The sequence below is a fragment of the Carlito syrichta genome, unplaced genomic scaffold (assembly GCF_000164805.1).
Source record: "Carlito syrichta isolate Samal-C Ts95f unplaced genomic scaffold, Tarsius_syrichta-2.0.1 Scaffold316346, whole genome shotgun sequence".
NCBI lineage: Eukaryota > Metazoa > Chordata > Mammalia > Primates > Tarsiidae > Carlito > Carlito syrichta.
Genome location: NW_007260442.1, coordinates 651,008 through 672,271, shown reverse-complemented (window position 1 = coordinate 672,271; position 21,264 = coordinate 651,008). Strand labels below are relative to the sequence as shown.

General features: G+C 43.2%; 1 protein-coding gene across 1 annotated transcript in view; it reads right to left on the bottom strand.

Annotated features, from left to right (window-relative positions):
• The window catches only part of SGK1 (serum/glucocorticoid regulated kinase 1), a 138,224-nt gene that overhangs the window by 80,506 nt on the left and 36,454 nt on the right, over positions 1-21,264 (bottom strand). The window contains exon 2 of the mRNA XM_008074130.2: positions 4,865-5,083. Within this exon, the coding sequence (XP_008072321.1) occupies positions 4,865-5,083 (219 nt within the window). The remainder of the gene's footprint in view (positions 1-4,864; positions 5,084-21,264) is intronic.

Sequence of the window (21,264 nt, the reverse complement as noted above, 5' to 3'; positions counted from 1 at the left end):
ATTAACAGCCAGCATGGGCTGCGACGCCTTCTGTCCTAGTCTCTCCCCTTTCCATGTTAAAAAAAAAAATATTTGTAGCCAGGTGCAGTGGCTCACGCCTGTAATCCCAGTACTTTGGGAGGCAAAGGCAAAAGGATTGCCTGAGTCCAGGGGCTCAAGACCAGCCTAGGCAACTTGGCCAGACCTTGTCTCTACAATAAATAAAAAAATTAGCTGCACATGGTGGTGTGCGCCTGTGGTTCCAGCTACCTGGAAGGCTGAGGTGGAAGGGCCTGATCCCAGCTGAGGTGGCCGTGAGCATGCCACTATACTCCAGCCTGGGCAATAGAGTGAGAATCTTACTAAAAAAAAATAGCATGAGCAAAATCTCAATTTTAGCTAATAAAGACAGAGAGGAAAGAAAAAAGAATAAATGGACATGCCCACCAATAAATGTCTCCCAGGGCAGAGCAGACTGATTGACAGGTAAAAGGATAATCAAGTGCTGAGGGAACATAAATGTTGTGTATTTTCTATCTGCTTTCAAGCACCTTTCTCTGGAGTGATAGGACGGTCCCACGTGTATGATGATCCCTGGCTTCCTACTCATAGGATAGGGTTGTAACTATTCACTGTCTATAAGTGAGGCTGCCGGTGGGTATAGTGTTTTTCCTAAACCCAAGAGCAATATATTAATATGGTATTGAAAAACTCAAACAATATAACAAAGTTAAAGTCCTTCTTGACTAATCTCCCCTACGTCCCTAGTTAATTCTAATCCCTGGAGGGTGGTAATCACCATTTCATTTTGATGTATATACTTCCAGATTTTTTTTTGCAGCCTGTCTCACTTTTGTCACCAAGGCTAGAGTACAGGAGTGTGATCACAGCTTACTGCAGCCTCAAACTCCTGGGCTCCAAAAATCCTCCCACTTCAGCCTCCTGCGTATCTGGGACTAAGGTGCATGCCACCACGCCCAGTCGATTTTTTTTTTTTTAATTGGAGTCTTACTCTGTCACTCAGGATGGAATGCAGTGGCACACTCACGGCCACCACAGCCTCAACCTGCTGGGCTCAGGTGATCCTTCCGCCTCAACCTCCCAAGTAGCTGTAACTACAGGTGTGTACCACCACGCCCAGCTAATTTTTTGATTTATTGTAGAGAGGAGGTCTCACCAAGTTGCCCAAGCTGGCCTCAAATCCCTGGGCTCAGGCAATCCTCTCACCTCAGCCTCTCAAAGTGCTGGGATTACAGGCATGAGCTACCGCACATGGCCAGCATGCATTATTTAATAGTCTACACACTCCATGTTATCATCTTTTCCATCTCATTTCTGGAAAGATCTGTTTAATTTATAAGCAGTCCACGTTAGACAGCACTCCTGATGACATCACAATATTGCTATTCTTCTGGGTGATTTATTGGCAATATGAATACCCTGGTTTCTTCCATGGGAAAAACAAGTTTAAAGGCCACTAACCAGACTATTGGCAAGGCCTGCCACAAACCAAGTGCTGTGTAACTCTTAGTGATTTGTGGCCATTAAAGGTAGCATTTAGAATATGCTATTTCTAAATTTGGAAAAAAAACTTCACAATTAATTCATAAAGGACTTTCACTTTGTCATCGTCATCTTTTTTTTTTTTTGAGTTGGAGTCTCATTCTGTCGCCCAGGCTGGAGTGCAGTGGCATGCTCATGGCCACCACAGCCTCGACCTTTTGGGCTCAGGTGGTCCTTCCACCTCAGTCTTCCCAGGAACTGGAACTACAGGTGTGCACCACCATGTCTGGCTTGTTTTCTCATTTTTAAAAAAAATTCTCATCTCATTTTCTAGATTTTATCTTTACACATCAAATACAGAGTTTATTTTCATTTGCAGGTCATCAAAGTCCATCCATAGTATTTCAGACTAAAAAGAGCTAGAAAAGTAATTTGCTTACTCACGTCTGTCATATGGTGTCTGAGAGAGATTGTGACTTGACTAAGTTTATCCATTGTCCTCTGGCAGAGCTGGCACTAGAACACGGATTGTCTGACTCCAGGATACAACACATAAGTTTACATTTGCACAAGATTTTTAAAAATCCCATCTCATCTGCAAACTGCTAAAAAATTTCTGGAAAGAAACTTGATGGCAAGCATGTATTACCTCAGTTTTTCTAGGAGGAAACATTGAGCGAGAGGTCAGAATTAATGATTTGCCTAAAATAATCCTCATCAGGTGATGTCAGGAGAACAATGTGGGGTCTTAGCTCACAGGCCTCTCTGCACCTCACAGTGTCTCCTTCTCACCACACAACTCCACTTTTAAAACTACAGTGTTGCTTTTTCAATATGATTTCATCATTTAGTCCCTACAGGAGCACAAAATAAAGATTTGTTTTTTTAATTGTTAAAATATAAGTATCTTCTTGAGTTGTGGTGACCTTAAGGAAGAAACCAGCAACATCTGAGAACCAGGTAATCCATTGTAAATTGGATTTACCTGTTATCCTAGGTAAAGTAAAAGGATGAATCACAGTGTTGCATTAGATTCCTTCCAGCTCTTTGTTTATTGTTTCCTCTTGTGTGGAATTTCAGCTATTCATTGATCTATCTTCAGCTCCTATCAAATAGAACACAGAGGGGACCCTCAAGTAAACATTTAGCCCTAGGCATTTGTGACCTGCATAAGATACACTCAGCCCTCTCTCAGCATCTAGGTCATAAATAGTTCTTTAGACACTAAGAAATTGGCAAACCCTTTTAGACTACAAACCATGCCACGAGTCTTTGTCCATAAAAGTTTTATTCGGACACAGCTAGGCCCATTCATTTACAAATTATCCATCAATGACTGCTTTCCCCACAAGGGCAGAGCTAAATAGAAGTGAAGAGATTGTATTTTAGGTAAAGCCTAAAATATCTACTATCTGGCCCTTTATGTAAAAAGTTGGCCAACCCTTGCATTTAGCATCTATTTATTGTCTTTTATAGCAAACTTAGAGTTGAGCTAGCATCTGACTCAGAATCAAATGCACTATGACAAGTGTTCATAGATCAGCAAAGTGTTAACCCAATCACGGAGGCCTAATAGAGTATTACAGCTACACAAGCTTAGCTAATATGTAAATCAGCAAATATAAGTAATAATGATTTCTGCTTGCATGATATTCTATAGATTACGAAATGTTTCATATCTATCTCATTTCATTTTTCCAATAAACCTAGAAACCTAGACAGGTAAGTATTTCTTTTCCACGAAGAAACAGATACAGAGACATTGCATGATATTCCAGAGTTCAAGGGAACTCAGATTCAACATTTTCGATCTTTTCTTTTAGCAACTAAAATGATTCCTTTATCACTGGAAAAGGTTTACCTTGTTAAAATAAAAAGGAGGGGGGAGAGAGTGGTTGTTAACATTTGTCATCTTATGATGCATTGACTTGAAATAATATATTGGAAGATCACTAATAATTGCATGTTCTATCCTTTTTTTTTTTTTTTTTTGAGCTGGAGTCTCACTGTGTCACCCAGGCTAGAGTGCAGTGCTCACGGGACCGCAGCCTCGGCCTACTGGGCTCTGGCCATCCTTCCGCCTTAGCCTTCCAAATGCGCCAATTTTTTATTTATTGTAGAGATGAGGTCTTGCCAAGTTGCCAAGGCTAGTCTCGAACCTGTGGGCTCAGGCAATCCTCTCACCTCTGCCTCCAAAGTGCTGGGATTACAGGCATGAGCCACTGCACCTAGCTGATTTTTGAAATCTTAAAGCCTGCAAGCTAAGTCAATTATCTGGCTTTCTTGGATTAACAAATTAAAACAACAACTACTCTTGGAGTAGCAGAGCAAAACAAGTCTTACTGAAATCATGAATTTATATGAACTTTGCAAAAACAGTGAAAAGTTGGTATAGTGTTTTGACAAAGGGCCAAATCATGTTGAACTAAATATTTCAGTAGTAGCTACAAACTTGTAGACTACTATTACAGTCTATTGTATCATCTAAGAATTGATCTTCTGTGTAAGCAAGCAACTTAGAAATTCCTTGCTTACCAACAATTTGCCACATCAGTATCGGAGCAGTATAAGGAATTAGTACAACATAACTGTGTGATTCCAGCTATAGGGCATTTTGGAAAAGCCACATCCTGGAGAGAGTAAAGAGATCAGTGGCTCTTGGGTTGGAGATGAACAGATGAAGGACAGTGGCTTTTCAGGGCAGTGAAACTGTTCTGTATGACACTATAATAATGGCAGATGCATGTCAGTTACACTTATGCAAACCCATAGAATATATAACACTGAGAGTGATCGCTAACATAAACTAATTTCTTTGGGTGATGATGTGTCCATGTTGCTTCATCAGTTATAACAAACGTACCACTCTGCTGAAATGCTGACAGTGGAGGAGGCCATGTGTGCTGTACACAGGGACCAGGGTATACAGGTAATCTCTTTATCAGAAGATACAGAGCCCAATGGTCACATGATATTGCTGTGACCTAAAACTGCTCTAAAATATAAAGTCTATTAAAAATTAATGTAATGAGCTAACAAAGGCCATCATAACATATCCTGCTCAGAAGTTTTATTAACGGGCATTTAAGAAAATGTTTGGGCCAGGTGCAATAGCTCATGCCTGTAATCCCAGCTGGGCGCGGTGGCGCATGACTGTAGTTCCAGCTACCTGGAAGGCTGAGGTGGACGTATCACCTGAGTCCAAGAAGTCAAGGCTGCAGTGGCCATGAGCAGGCCACTGCACTCCAGCCTGGGTGACAGACTGAGACTCCAATTCAGAAAAAAAAAAAAAATTTGGTTGGTGCACCATGGCATCAATATAAAGAAAACAAAGGTCTAGAATTTTTCCAGGAGAATGGACTCAGAGCAGAAATGAACTTACTTCACACCCAGAGTGGGTTTCCCATGAACATGACTCCTTGTCCTGAGGGAGGACCCCTCTTTGGAAACCACGATCTCCCAGGCATGTTTGACACAAGGAAGAAGGCTCAAAGTCTTGCTCCCCCGGGGGAATATGCATCACCGAGGGGCCTGTATACTTCAGGCTGGGACTCTGATGCTTGTCCACACTGACCATTGGGCTCTTGATCCATCTTCGTACCTACGATGTGCAAAAGAAAAGAAAAGAAATAAATAAATGCATTCAATTCCTTTGATGTTTAACAGGACACTGGAGGGAAATTTGATGGGATGATACTCTGGAAAGGAGAATTTGGTCTCACAACCCATCTACCTCCCAAGCCTAACTCCATCTGAATTCATCAAAGCTGATCAGCACTTTCCTGGAGTGGGTATTATTTGCTGGTCATTTCATCTCTCTCTGTCTCCTTATTTGGCAAGATTGAGGTAACAATATCTCTACTTATGCTGTGATAATTTTACATTTTTTAAATGTTCAAATGCTTTGCCTGGTACCTGTTTGGTACCCAATAGATGGTGACTATTTTATTCTGAACCTTACTATTTTGATTATGCTGATAGAAAGTTAGCTCACACATTTCAGCTGGCACTATGGCTCACGCCTGTAATCCCAGCATTTTGGGAGGTAGAGGCAAGAGGATTGCCTGAGTCCAGGCATTTGAGACCAGCCTGGGCAACTTAGCAAGACCTCATCTTGACAATAAATCAAAAAAATTAGCCTAGTGTGGTAGTGCACACCTGTAGTTCCAGCTCCTTTGAAGGCTGAGATGGAAGGATCACCTGAGCCCAGCACGTCAAGGCTACAGTGGCCATTTGAGTGCTATGGCACTCCAGCCTGGGCAACAAAGTGAGACTCTGACTCAAAAAGAAAAGTCACACATTGCACATCTTTTTAAATTTCTTCTTCTTTTTTTTTAAATTGGGATCTCACTCTTTCTCCCAGGCTGCAGTGCAGAGGTGTGATCATGGCTCACTGCAGCCTCGACCTCCCGAGTTCAGGCAATCAGATCCTTCTGTCTCGGTCTCCCAAGTATCTGGGACTACAGACATGCACACTATGCATGGCTAATTTTTTGTTTTGTTGTAGAGTCAGGGATTCACTATTTTGCCCAGGCTGGTCTCAAACTCTTGGGTTCAAGCAATCCCCCAACCCTGGCCTCTTAAAGTGTTGGGACTACCGGTATGAGCCATTAGCACCTAGCATTTCACACATTCTAGGATAAATTACTATTTATTCTTACTAGGAAAAATACTGACCTGATAGCTTATCACCTAATTGTTGCTAAGCAAATTAATACTTATTCACTATTGCAAAAATTTGATTATAAAAGAAGTTGCTAAGAAATTATCTCATTTGTTTTTAAAGTTCTGAAACTTACCATTTGTCTTACCTGCATGTAAAATTTCTTTCAAGTACAGAAAAAATGTAAAGTTATTCTATTTTAAATCATATTTATATAGCATTTCAAAAATGAAAAGCACTGCTTGAAATATTTGACACATATTACTGTTTAATCTCTAGAACAGTTTTACAAGATAGGTGCTGTTATCAACCACATTTTTTGTCTTTCTTTCTTACTTTCTTTATTTTTGGTAGAGGTGAGGGTCTTGCTATGTTGTCCAGGCTGGTCTCGAACACCTGGTCTCAAGCAATCCTCCCACCTCAGTCTCCCAAAGCCCTGGGATTGTAGGTACCACTGTGCCTGGTCTTTAATCCCATTTTAAAGATGAGAAAACAAAGGTACAGAGAAATGAAGCAAATTTCCTCAGGTCACACAGTTATAGAGCGAAGGCAGAATCTAGGCATCTTGAATCTAGAGTTGACAAGTATGCCATTTCTAACAAGCTTTGAAGTGCTGTAAGATTTATGATTGTTAGTGCATGAAATTTATTTTGATTTAATATGTCACTCTTATACCCTTTAAAACTCATGAGGATTCTTTTATAGTCAACCAATTAGTGAAATTAGCATATAGCAAAAGGACAAAGAAATAAAATTATGGAGCCGGGCTCGGTGGCTCAGCCTGTAATCCTGCGCCTTTGGGAGGCTGAGGTGAGTGGATTGCCTGAGCCCGCGGGTTCAAGACTCGCCTGGGCAACTTGGCAAGACCTCATCTCTACAATAAATCAAAAAATTAGCTGGGCGTGGTAGTGCGCACCTGTAGTTCTAGCTACTTGGAAGGCTGAGGCGGAAGGATCGCCAGAGCCCAGCAGGTCGAGGCTGTGGCGGCCAGGAACGGCCACTGCACTCCAGTCTGGGTGACAGAGTGAGACTCCAACTCAAACAAAAAAAAAAAAAAAAAAAAGAAAATTATGATACTAAATTATACTTAGTAATACCACAATTTAATTTGTTTAAGTACACTGAGAATAAACTAAAATTGCAATAGCAAAAGAATGCTTAAGCAATTTGCCATGTTACTTGATGGAATATTATGCCACCACTAAAAATATGTATTAGAAGACTGAAAATAGCCAGGCTCGGCGGCTCAGCCTGTCATCCCGCACCTTTGGGAGGCTGAGGTGAGTGGATTGCCTGAGCCTGCGGGTTCGAGACCCGCCTGGGCAACTTGGTGAGACCTCATCTCTACAATAAATCAAAAAATGAGCCGGGCGTGGTAGCGCTCGCCTGTAGTTCCAGCTTCTTGGAAGGCTGAGGCAGAAGGATCGCCGGAGCCCAGCAGATCGAGGCTGTGGTGGCCGGGAGCGGCCACTGCACTCCAGTCCAGGCGACAGAGTGAGACTCCAACTCAAAAAAAAAAAAAAAAAAAGAAAATAAAGGCTAAGTGCGGTGGCTCAAACCCGTAATCCCAGCATTTTGGGAGGTGGAGATGAGAGGATTGCCTGAACCCAGGGTTCGAGACCAGCCTGGGTAACTTAGTGAGACCTAGTCTCTATAATAAATAAGAAAATTAGCCAGGTATAGTGGCATGCACCTGTAGCTCCAGCTACTTGGAAGGCTGAGGCAGAAAGAATGTCTGAGCCCAGTATGTGGAGGCTGTGGTGGCCGTGAGCATGACACTGCACTCCAGTCTGGGTGACAGTGAGATTACGACTCAAAAAAAAAAAAAAAAGAAAAATGTCAAATACGTAATTATATGAGAAAAACCAAATATGGAATTGTTCAATTGTTATAATTACAAACGTAAAAATATATGTATTAATTGTAGACAAAGCAAGAATATAATAGGCAAATTAGAAACTATTGTATTCATTGCTAGTATCATGGGTGTTCTATTTTTTCCTCTTCTTATAATCGCTCTTCTTGGTTGGGCTTGGTGGCTCAGCCTGTAACCCTAGCACTTTGGGAGGCCGAGGTGAGTGGATTGCCTGAGCCTGTGGGTTCGAGACCCGCCTGGGCAACTTGGTGAGACCTCGTCTCTACAATAAATAAAAAACTAGTCGGACGTCGTAGCACGCACCTGCAATTCCGGCAACTTGGAAGGCTGAGGCGGAAGGATCACCGAGCCCAGCAGGTCTCTTCTTTTACTTTTTTTTCTTTTTTTCAGTTGGAGTCTCACTCTTTTGCTCAGGCTGGAGTGTAGGGACATGCTGAGGGCCACCGCAGCCTCCACCTGCTGGGCTTAGGATCCTTCCACCTCAAGCTTCTAAGGACCTGGAACCACAGGCATGCACCATCACGCCCAGCTAATTTTTCTTGATTATGAGGTCTCGCCAAGTTGCCCAGGCTGGTCTCGAACCTGTGGGCTCAGGCAATCCTCTCACCTCAGCCTCCCAAAGTGCCAGGATTACAGGCGTGAGTCACCACGTCTGGCTAATTTTTTTTAAAGAATAATTTCTTTTAATGTTTATGAGAATTTTAAGCAATTAAAATAATCATGTTTCTTTCTTTGGCTACATGTGTGTCTTTTAATCGTTTTATTTATATGTATTCTTTTCAATAGTCATTTAAAATACCCTTTTGAGTTTACTATCCTAAAGTTAAAATTGGAGGGTTTCCATCAATATTTCTCACACTATAGGGTCCCATAAGAACGGAAGTAGGTGAATTCAAAAGTCTGTATTTGATTCATTAATGGAGGTCTAAATGAAATTCTAAAAGCTCGAGACTACAATAGCTTGGTGTTAGTACTAAATGTGTTTTTGATCAATCCAAAAAGGATTTAATTTCATTAGAGATGGAAAATGTTTTTTATTATTCTTATTCAGATGGTTTTGGGCTTGAAGTTTGGTAATTGTTCCTGCTTTGTTTCCAACTTTGTATTTTAAAATCAATCTTGTTACCCTGGCTTACTCACACTGTTTCTTCTGCCAAGTAGACTTAACTTCCTGGTTACTATGAACAGAATTTATTTATTTATTTATTATTTTTTTTGAGTTGGAGTGTCTGTCGCCTGGGCTGGAGGGCAGTGGCATGCTCACGGCCCCTGCAGCCTGGCCCTGCTGGGCTCAGGTGATCCTTCCACCTTGGCCTTCTAAGTAGCTGGAACTAAAGTCACGCGCCACCACGCCCACCTAATTTTTTGATTTATTGTAGAGACAAGGTCTCACCAAGTTGCCCAGGCTGGTCTGGAACCTGTAGACTCAGACAGTCCTCTCACCCGGGCCTCCCAAAGTGCTCAGATTATCGGCGTGAGCCACCACGCCTGGCCTGAACAGGATTTAGATAGATTTATTCTCAAATGTATTTGTAACTTGTGTGCCCTGATTACGAATCTTGGTATATTCAAAAGTAAATCTCTCCTATGCGCCCCCCCGCCAAATCTGCCCTCTGGAGCTTGAGTTATAGCTGAGGGGACACATTTATTTATTAAGGGGACATATTATTTATTTAATAAAATAAGAAAGCAAACTATACCATGTAGGGGGAAAATAACGCAGAAGGGTGACCAGTATCTTGGGGGTGAGAGGGTTCAATTCCAAATAGTATGAGCAAGAATTGTCTCTCTTTTTCCAGAGAGACGATGTGGAGAAATATTTTCTTTCTCCAGAAGCATCAGGGAAAAGGTGTGACTTACAGGAGTAGATACAGCAACCCTTTTTTTTTTAGTTGGAGTCTCACTCTGTCGCCCAGGCTGGAGTGCAGTGTCACACTCACAGCCACCACAGCCTTGACCTGCTGGGCTCAGGTGATCCTTCCGCCTCAGCCTTCCAAGTAGCTGGAACTACAGGTACACACCACCACATCCAGCTGATTTTTTTATTTTTTGTAGAGATGAGGTCTCGAACCCCTGGGCTCAGGCAATCCTCTCACCTCGACCTCCCAAAGTGTTGGGATTACAGGTGCGAGCCACCGAGCCCGGCCTACCAACACATTTTCAACAGGGCTGTTGCTAGTTTCTATTGCACTCTTTGTCCTGAAATGTTTTGTCTCCTTTGGTCAAGTCCTCAGGCCTGCTTCACGATGGCCCTTCCTTGTGTCTCCTTGACACTTTTCACTAGCTTGTAGCCCTGACAAGTGGTTTTTACAGGCCCCATGAAGGACAGGGCTTACCATGTTTACTTGACCTTGAGAGAGCAGCTGGATGGTGAGTGAACACACAGGCTCTCCCTCTGGTCTTGGCGCTGGGCAAGGTGCCCTTCAAAACTGCTGAGTGGAGACACCCTCCCTCGGCCCCTCCGGGAATTCCAGCGACAACTGGCCCATTGTGTTCCTTCGGGCGGTGAATCGCTTTGCCGGAGGGAGAAGCCGCCTGTGAGTGGCTGCGGGAGCCCTCCGAGACCAGGAACAATGGCTGAGGCTGGCGGCTGCATGTGAGCAAGATGAATGCCCGGATGCCACCCGCAGCCCCCGCTCCGGGGCCACCTGGGCCCTGGGCTCATTCAGAGCTGTGTTTGCGAAGAGCATTGTAAACCAACCCACTGGGGCGAGACATCCTCCTTATCCTGCACAAACCAAGAGTTCCCTCCCCTGGGGTTGATAGAAGCCTGGACTGCAAGCCACACTAGACTTTTAGAAGCAAGGACCCCTGTAGCCATGGGGTGGGCAAGTAAGGCCCTTCTTTTAACCATTCCGAGTGAACAGTGGCTTAATAAAATATTAAGCTGCAGGCATGGTGGCTCACGCCTGTGATCCCAACACTCTGGAAGAGGAGGCAGAAGGATCGCTTGAGCCCAGGAGTTCTAGACTAGCCTAAGGCAAAAGAGTGAGCCCTCGGCTCTACAAAAATAAAAATAAAAAAATTAGTCAGGATTGGTCGTGAGGGCATGTAGACCCAACTACTCAAGAGGCTGAAGCGGGAGGATTAGTTGAGTTTAGGAGTTAGAGGCTGCAGTGAGACATGAGTGGGCCACTACACTCCAGCCTGAGTGACAGAGTGAGACCTCAATGAGAATAAATATGTATAAATAAAGCGATTGTTTTTAAAAAATGAAATATAAACGTTTAAAAAACCCTTTAAAAATATTAAACCAAATTCTTTGCTAAATCTAGTCTGCCCTGATTTTATTAATTTCTTTATTTGAAAAAAAAAAGTTAACCAGAAGCAATAATCCCGTAGACTAGAAAATTGCCAGATGTGATTAAAGAGACTGGCTAACTCTTTTCCACTTGTGGTTTTTTCTATTATGTAATAGCAAGCATGTATTACTCTTATTTAAAATAGTTTAGCTGATAGTGATATCAACTTATGCATAAAAATTAAAGAGCGTCTAGGACTTAGTGTGAACCCGGATGGCAAGATCTGCTCCTCTCATTGTCTTCTTTCTTTTTGTGGTAACAAACTGTCTCTCTTAAAAGCCAAGGGACTTGAAGTTGGACACAACTTCTGCAATTTCCAAAGAGACATCTAAATTGACTTTGTTTATATGATACCGCTATAACTTTCAATTCAGATACAGTTAGCCCAGTTTTCTGGTACAATTACTTGGATAATTCAGTGGATCATAAAAAGAAACCCACATGCCAGGCACATCCCAGTACTTTGGGAGGCGGAGGTGAGAGGTTTGCTTGAGCCCAGGGGTTCAAGACCAACCTGGGCAACTTGGCAAGACCTTGTCTCTACAGTAAATCAAAAAAGTTCCAGCTACTCAGAGTGGAAGGATCGCCTGAGCCCTGCAAGTCGAGGATGTGGTGGCCATGAGTGTACCACTGCACTACAGCCTGGGTGACAGAGTGAGTGAAACTCCAATTAAAAAAAAAATCAGAATTGCTTGATGAGGACAACTACATTTATTTATGTATGGATCTCAACATGCGCTGTCAATATCAGGTCAAGTTAGCTTATGCCTGGGGTGCCAAAAAAAAAAGTATACTTTTCTCTTTTTTTGAGTCAAGAGTCTCACTCTGTTGCCCAGGCTGGAATGCAGTGGCACATTCATGGCCACCGCAGCCTCGACCTGCTCAGGTGATCCTTCCTCTTCACCCTTCCAAGTAGCTGGAACTACAGGCGTGGGCCACCATGCCCAGCTAATTTTTTGTGATTTATTGTAGAGATGAGATCTCACCAAGTTGTCCAGGCTGGACTCTAACCTGTGGGTTCAGGCAATTCTCTTGTCTTGGCTTCCCAAAGTCCTGGGATTATAGGCATGAACCACTACACCTGGCTAATTTTAAACCATGTTACTTTTAGTTCCCTGTAATCAGAAGTGTCTGGACTCCGATGGTAATCACTTTGAGCACTTCTTGTAATTGCAGAAGTCAAGTCAATCATGACTTGTATTCATCTTTTTTTATCAGTATATATTGAGTATTAGAATATTAATACAGTTTTTTCCTTTTTTTTTTCTTTTTGAGTTGGAGTCTCACTCTGTCGCCCAGATTTGACCTGCTGGGCTCCTGCGATCCTTCCGCCTCAGGCTTCCGAGTAGCTGGAACTACAGGCGTGCACTACCACGCCCGGCTAATTTTTGATTTATTGTAGAGATGAGGTCTCGTCAAGTTGCCCAGGCAGGTCTTGAGCCCGCGGGCTCAGGCAATCCACTCACTTCAGCCTCCCAAAGGCGTGGGATTACAGGCTGAGCCACCGAGCCCGGCTAGTTTTTTCCTTTCTGAAAATGTGTGTACTTTTTTTTTGGCACCCTCTGTACGTTCTCTTTAATTATTTCCCTTATGCTGCAATTTTTACCGGGGGGCAGCCATCCTGAGACTTAGTGTTTTGGAATTCCCCGACCTTCTAAGCTGCTGCCCTTTGGGATTCCCAGTCCTTCCCATTCAGCCTTGGCCTGTGCACTTGAATCCTGTCCTAGAATCTCAGGGTCTAAGCTTGTGTTCCTCCAGGCCTAGTCTGACGGGGGTGGGGGGGACCCCTCCAGGGAAGAAGGAAGAAGGAGAGGGGACATAAGACACTCCCTCTTCCATGCTGCTCACAGCAAGCAGCCACTGGCTGTGTCTCCCCCAAGGGCACCATTTCTCTCCTTCCCTCCAGCTCAGTAACTATAAAGTCCCCTTCCTTCTCTCCCACCTCCCAGTTGAGGCACCCACCCATCCCACCCCACCTCGCCAAGTGTGAAAAAGATAAAGCTCGGGATTCACCAACAAAAGTCTTTGGAAGTTTTTCTCATTCCTTTAAATTGTAGGACTGATCCCTTTGGTTTGAATTATTCTTTACTGGATATAGAAAAAAGTGTATAGATAGATAGATAGAGAGACAGATAATATATATATATATATATATATATATATACTTTTTTAAGTAATAGAGAATTATTTCAGGTACTCTCTCTAAGAGACTGCGAGTTATTTGCTTTTGAAAAGTAAGACTCCGGGAAAATAGAAATGCTAGACTAATGACTGAGGAAGGACCTGGCCATCCCGTTTGCAGTTACTCATTGAGCTCTAGAAACTTCCTCCCATTTCCTCCAAGAAGTCCTTCTTCCCTGTGTTTTTATTTTTATTTTTTTGAGTTGGTGTCTCACTCTAGCCTAGGCTGGAGTGCAATGGCATGCTCACAGCCACCCCAGCCTTGACCTGCTGGGCTCAGGCGGTCCTTCCGCCTCAGCCTTCCCAGGAGCTGGATCTATAGGCGCTCACCACCATGCTCAGTTAATTTTTTAAAAAATTTATTGTAGAGACAAGGCCTTGCCCAGTTGCCTAGGCTGGTCTTGAACCCCTGAATTCAGACAATCCTTTCACCTCGGCCTCCCAAAGTGCTGGGATTATAGGCTTGAGCCATTGTGCCCGGCCTCCCTGTGTTTTTAATCTCTCTCTGTGTCTCTTCTGTCTCTCTCTCCACTGTCACCCTCGGAAGTTAATGAACTAACTGAAAGTATAACATCTTCTGTACTCCCACAAACCCTTCCTTGTTCTGGCAGCACCCCATTTCACCACCACCTCAAACTCTTGCTTCTTAGCCAAGCTCCGTGAACACACGATTTCCATTTCTTCACCTCATGTTTTCTCCTGAACCCATTACAATCTATTCATTAAACACTACTTACGAATTGCTTAATATTTTCTGGGATTAAGGTGAAGAACATGACAAAAAGAGTCTCACTCCATAAAACAAGTTTTCACCACGATGCTAATAAACCTCATCATTGTTAAAGCTAAGGAACATTTCTTTGTGTTTGCCTCATTTGCATGAACTCTGCAGCATTTAAAGACTTTCACAAAAATTCTAAAACTGTCTTCCTGGCTATGGTGGAGGCACACAGAAATGTAATGCTAGACCAGGCACAGTGGCTCCGTCTGTAATCCCAGCACTTTGGGAGGCCGAAGCGAGAGAATTGTCTGAGCCCAGGAATTCAAGACCAGCCTGGGCATCTTGGCAAGACCTCGTCTCTACAATAAATCAAAAAATTAGCTGGGTGTGGTGGTGCATGCCTGTGGTTCCAGCTACTTGGAAAACTGAGGCAGAAGGATTCCCTGGACCCAGCAGGTCAAGACTGTGGTGACTGTGAGTGTGCCACTGTACTCCAGCCTGGGCAACAGAGTGAGACTCCAACTTAAAAGATAAAAACAAAAATAATAAAAAGAAGAAAAAGAAATGGGCCAAGCGTGGTGACTCATGCCTATAATCCCAGCGTTTTGGGAGGCCAAGGTGGGAGGATCGCTTGAGCCCAGGAGTTTGAGACTAGACTGGGCAACGTAGCAAGACCTCAAAAATTTAGCTGGGCGTGATAGTGCATGCTTGTAATCCCAGCTACACAGGAGGCTGAGGTGGAAGGATCACCTAAGCCCAGGAGGTCTAGGCTGCAGTGAGCCATGATTGTGCCACTACACTCCAGCCTGTGCAACAGAGTGAGGTCCTGACTCAGTAAAAGACAAAACCAAAAACAAAACAAAACAAAAAACCCGGATGAATAATAAGCCAGATTAAAAGAATGGGTTTCTAGTTCTAGCTTTGTAACTACTTTGAGCAAAACACTTGATTCATTTGAACGTCAAGGCCCTTATCTGTAAAATGAAGGTCTCGGGCACCTCTACAGTCCCTTCCTGCCATGCCCCAGATCCGAGGCTCTTTGTTCACTGCGGTCCTGCTGATGTGATTCGGATCCCTCCATATCTATAATGTGCAGTATACAGCACAGGTTTGTAGATTGAACAAATGATCAAATAGCATTTGCTTTTCTCAGTACATTTTGTCCCTGCTTGGCATTCCAATCACATTCTTCCATAACTTGTATTTCCTTCATTAGATAAACTGAAAAAAATCCACAAAGCTTTTAAAATAATGTTATGGTCTTAAGGGCAGTTGTTAAAAAATCTATTTAAAATGCAAAGATAAGAATTGAAAGTCTCATTATTAGAACTCTGTACATTACTTAATTAAATTGAAAGTGGAAAATGAAAGGGAAGATGATTAACACCCAAACTGGAGGGTTATTGCTACTCTCTGATGTTTCTGCTCATTCAGTGAGTCTTCTTATAAAAGAAGCTGCACACTACACTCAATTTCAGTTTTATACAAAACAGCTTTCCTCCACATTATGCTTGTGCTGTGTTGGTAATGGTTTCTATTTCTGTATTCTATTTTTTCTCACTTCATGTTTTAAAAATGAAGAAAATGGTAAGATTTAATTGTTCCCTGAAAACATGGAGAGCCAAAGCTAATAAACAGATATTTACGAAGTACTAAATCCAAGAATTGTGTGAGATTCTGAAATTGTGAAAGATGAGAGGATGGATTGAGAATGAACTGCAGATGTTCAAAGATCCTAAGGAAATTGCCAAAATTAGAAAACTCACTGTGTCCTCAGGACAATTGAGACAGAAAATAATGACTGTTAACATGAATCTGTGTCAATAGAGATGGGAAAAAAAGATCTTTTCAGAACAGCTGTATTTAAATAATCAAAATAATTATAAAGCAAAAAGGTCAATATCAAAGAAAGATCTCAGCAACATTATCCTTGGTGATCCTACCCTATCCAGATAGTGTGTATTTCTCCAGTAGATATCCGTGAGCTGACTTGTTAAAGGAAAAAAAAAAGTAACTGGGGTGTATAATCCATAAATATTCTTTTAATGCATTACCTTAATATGGCCCTCATTAAATCCCAAAAGGAAACAGCAAGACTTTCATCTTCATGGGAGAACTTCATACGCAACATTTTACATGGAAGGGTGATTTATAGAAACTCCCGATCATTATGCTTGTCTTTTATTATAAATCAACCCTCAAAATGAATCAATTAATCAGCCAGGCATGGTGGCGTGTGCCTGCAGTCCCAGTTACTTGGAAGGCTGAGGCAGAAAGATCACCTGAGCCCAGCAGATCGAGGCTGCGATGGCCATCAGTGTGCCACTGTGCTCTAGCCTGGGTGACAGAGTGAGACTCTGACTCAAAAAAAAAGCAGGTATTGGGTCTATATACAAATTTGAAATTAGCAGATGTACAGGAAGTAGTACACTGCAATCTGATAAGAAAAACATAAAAGCTTGCTTTGCTTTGCTGAGAAAGTCCAGTGTTGGATACATTGTTTGTTTTTGTCATTCGGCTACCTTTTTCCTTTTATATGGGAAAAGTAAGCCGTCTTCCACCTCTACTTCCACATTCTCTTTTGGGAATGAATCATCTCAAATATTAAGATCCTGAAGGCCTGCCAAGGACAGTGCATTGGGTGTCTGACCACAGTGATGAGTACAGTAATATGATTCAGGCAAAGACAATCATAAAACCCCATGCCTCTGGCCATGGGATTAGTCCACATATTAGCATGTGACCCAAACAGAACCAATCAGGTCCTTCTCTGTGTTTCTTTCTTTTTTGAGTTGGAATCTCACTCTGTTGCCCAGGCTGGAGTGCAGTGGCACAATCATGGCTCACTACAGCCTCAAATTCCTGGGTTCAAGTGACCCTCCTGTCTCAGCCTCCCACATAGCTTGAAGGCATGCACCACCATGCCCAGCTAGTTTAAATTTTTTTTCTAGAGATGAGGTCTTGCTATGTTGCCTAGGCTGGTCGCAAACTCCTGGGCTCAGGAAATCCTCCTGCCTTGGCCTCCCAAAGCGATGGGATTACAGTGTAAGCCACCACACTTGGCCAAGAGTGTGCTTTTTTTAAAAACAGGATTTATTGAGAGGACAGAAAAGCTCCCACACTGGGAGGGGACCTGAAGGGGTTGCCGAGTGTTTTTTGTTTTTTTTTTTTTTAAGTTGGAGTCTCACTCTGTCACCCAGGCTGGAGTGCAGTGGCACACTCACAGCCATCCCTGGGCCCCAGCGATCCTTCCATCTCAGCCTTCCAAGTAGCTGGAACTACAGGCACGCACTACCATGCTTGGCTAATTTTTTATTTATTGCAGAGACAAGGTCTCACCAATTGCCAGGGTTGGTCTTGAACCTGTGGGCTCAGGCAGTCCACTCGCCTCAGCCTCCCAAATTGCTGGGATTACAGCCTGAGTCACCAAGCCCAGCCAAGAGTGCACATTTTAAAACTGTGTACCATAGTGTACAGCAGGATCTCGAATCCCATCATTTAATAACACTGATGAGCTGGTCCACTGTCTGTGTGGAGTTTGCACATTCTCCCCAGGTCTGTGTGGGTTTTTCTGGGCACTCTGGTTTCTTCCCCCACCCCAAATATGTGCACGTGAGGCTCACTGGCATATCTACATGGCCCCAGTCTGAGTGAATGCGGGTGTGTGAGCACACCCTGCAGACAGGACAGTGTCCTGTCTGCAGTGGGCACTTGCCTTTTGCCCTAAACTGCCAGGAGAGGATCTGGCCGCCTGCTACCCTGAACTGGAATAAGCAGGTAAAAAATGATATTGTCTTTATTAATTGTTTTTTTTTTAATTTTAAATTTCTTTTAGTTTTTTAGTTGTAGTCTCATTCTGTTGTCCAGGCTGGAGTGTGGTGGCACACTCATGGCCATTGCAGCCTCGACCTGCTGGACTCAGGTGCTTCTTCCACCTCAGCCTTCCAAGTAGCTGGCACCACAGGCGCGCACCACCATACCGAGCTAATTTTTTAAAATTTATTTATAGTAGAGATGAGGTCTTGCCAAGTTGCCCAGGCTGGCTTGAACCTGTAGTCTCAGGCAATCCTCTCGTCTCCCAAAGTGAGCCTCCATGCCTGGTCTAATCTTTCTTAAATGTATGTAGAGCTATCATTTATTTCACAGTTGAATATTACAAGTGTTTTGGTCTTTATTTAGAAGTGTGGTGATTTTTTTGTCATCAGACATGTACCTTAGGAACTTAATTCTTATTTATATCAATTCATCTATAGTCAAATTGGTTTTGCTTTTTGTCTTTCTGCTTAAAGTCACCACAATTTCCAAGAATCTATGGATCACGTTAAGTGAGGATTTACTGCACAAGGAATGACACGATGAATGAGTTTCATGGGAAAAGAAAGTTGCTTTTAGGTAGGTATAGTATAGTTATTTAAAAGATTTCACAAGGTGAATACAGGGACACTAAGCACAAGTATTGGTGTGGGGCCCAGGCGTGTCCATTAGGGCCCTGCTATGCTAAGCTTTCCTCCTTTGCTTGCTGGACTGTGAGGAGGTCTTGAAAAGTCCTCTGGGACAGGCAGAAACAGTGGGCTTGGCTGGGGGCGGGCACTCAGAGGCTCTGGACAGTACCTATTTACTAATTATTACGGACATATTTCACTCTCTCAAACCAGCATGGCTTACCAGCGCATACCAGCCACATCAGTCCTGGCTTGAGAAAAGATGAGATGGGACTGGAGTTGTTCTCAGTGGAAATGACAGCGTAGACTGTGTGATATTGATTGCACAAGGCAGGAAAAACTGTCAAATTGCTGAAAACTCAAATTGTTTGCACAGTTCTGGCTCTTGTAATCTTGGATTACATCCTAAATGGATCACGACGAAGGTTTCATTTCTTTTCCACAATCTAGCTGTCCCTGAGCATTTTGCTGTGCCAAAAACTAACAAAGGATTGTATGTATGTATGTGTGCGTGTTTGTGTGTGTGTGTGTGTTTGTGTGTACAGAGAGTGTCAAGAAAGGAAAGGAGAAAATTGCATTAAAATTGCAATACTAGCTGGGTACGGTGGCTCATGCCTATAATCCCAGCACTTTGGGAGGCAAAGGTGAGAGAAGTGCTTGAGTCCAGGGGTTTGAGACCAACCTGGGCAACTAGGCAAGACCTCGTCTCTACAATAAATTTAAAAAATTAGCCAGGCGTGGTGACATGCTAAAGGAAGGCTGAAGCAGAAGGACTGCCTGAGCCCAGCAGGTCAAGGCTGCAGCGGCGGTGAGCGTGCTACTGCACTCCAGCTTGGGCAACAGAGTGAGACTCTAACTCAAAAAATAAAATAAAATAAAAGTAAACACAAATGAAATAGAAAGTACCCCAAGAATTTCCTTCAGATTTCAGTCTGTACTAAGTCCTTTGCTACTACTGTTGCTTATTCTTTTTATTTTATTTTATTTTATTTTTGAGTTAGATTCTGACTCTGTCACCCAGGCTGGAGTACAGTAGCATGCTCACAGCTACCGCAGTCTCCACCTGCTGGGCTCAGGGGATTCTTCCACCTCAGCCTCCAGAGTAGCTGGGACTATAGGAGCCCGCCACCATGCCCAGCTAATTTTTTATTTATTGTAGAGACGAGATCTCGCCACGTTGCCCAGGTTGGTCTCAAGTTATGGGCTCAGGCACTTCTCTGATCTTGGCCTCCCAAAGTACTGGGATTACAGGCATGAGCCACCGTGCCCCACATACAGTACAATTTCTGACATGTCCTAGGGTCAGTGATTTCCAGAGTGTTTGTTTGACTTTGATGTTTACTGGACTTGGGGGATAGCCAATGATTCATCTATCATTCCATCTCCAGGTGCTTCTTGCCTTCCCATCGACAGACATCAGTTTTGCCTCTCTGATTATTTCAGGCTTTATCATTTTCACTTACCGCCATCTTGAAAATCACAGGCCTGGCTATAGTTACTGCTTGCCTAATCATAGTCCTCTGAAGGCACACAAGTACCAGCATGAGAATGTTTGAGGGAACACACTTCTGCAACTGATGGTATGAAGGCTTGCCCTGTTGACTAATGATCTTCATCTTTACATGATTTTCTTCTCTTGGGCTAAATCTTCAAAGTAGCTTTTCTCTGTAGAAGGGGGTCTCTTCCCCATAGGGTATACTTACTATTACCTTTCTATTACCTATGTCTTACTCATGGCTGTTATGAGAGTGGATAGAAGTGGCTATTTGTTGAATAAATAGATTTGGGTTTGTTTTTTGTTTTTTGGGGGTTTTTTTTGAGTTGGAGTCTCACCCTGTCGCCCAGACTGGAGGGCAGTGGCCGCTCCCGGCCACCGCAGCCTCGACCTGCTGGGCTCCGGAGATCCTTCCGCCTCAGCCTTCCAAGTAGCTGGAACTACAGGTGCGCCTACCACACTCGGCTAATTTTTGATTTATTGTAGAGATGAGGTTTCACCAAGCTGCCCAAGTGGGTCTCGAACCCACGGGCTCAGGCAGTCCACTCACCTCAGCCTCCCAAGGCGCAGGATTACAGGCTGAGCCACTGAGCGCAGCAAATAGATCTGTAAAGGAGTGGATAGGTATCATGTGGCAACTTAGAGCCTTAATTAGTGTTCCTCACTAGATTGTAGATTCTCTATGGATAAAGATTTCTCTGGACATCTTTGTGCTGCTTATAACCCCAAGCACAGAGTTTTGCATGGGTCAATTCAACAAATATTGGTTGTATTCATTGCTAAGTGTCACTGTATGGGGTCTGAATTAAGTAGCAGATCTAATCTTTGAAAATTCCACACCCACATTTTCTGTTCTAGCTTCCTGGACTCTAGAAGATAACCACATTTTAAAGTCTCTGCTCCCCTTGCCATTCATCTACCCATTCATTTAGTTTCGGTCTATTTTGGTGTTTATCTCATTATCTTAGTAGTGTTAGAAAATCTGATGTCGGCTGAGGTGAGTGGATTGCCTGAGCCCGCGGGTTCGAGACCCGCCTGGGCAGCAAGACCTCATCTCTACAATAAATCAAAAAATCAGCCGGGCGTGGTAGCACATGCCTGT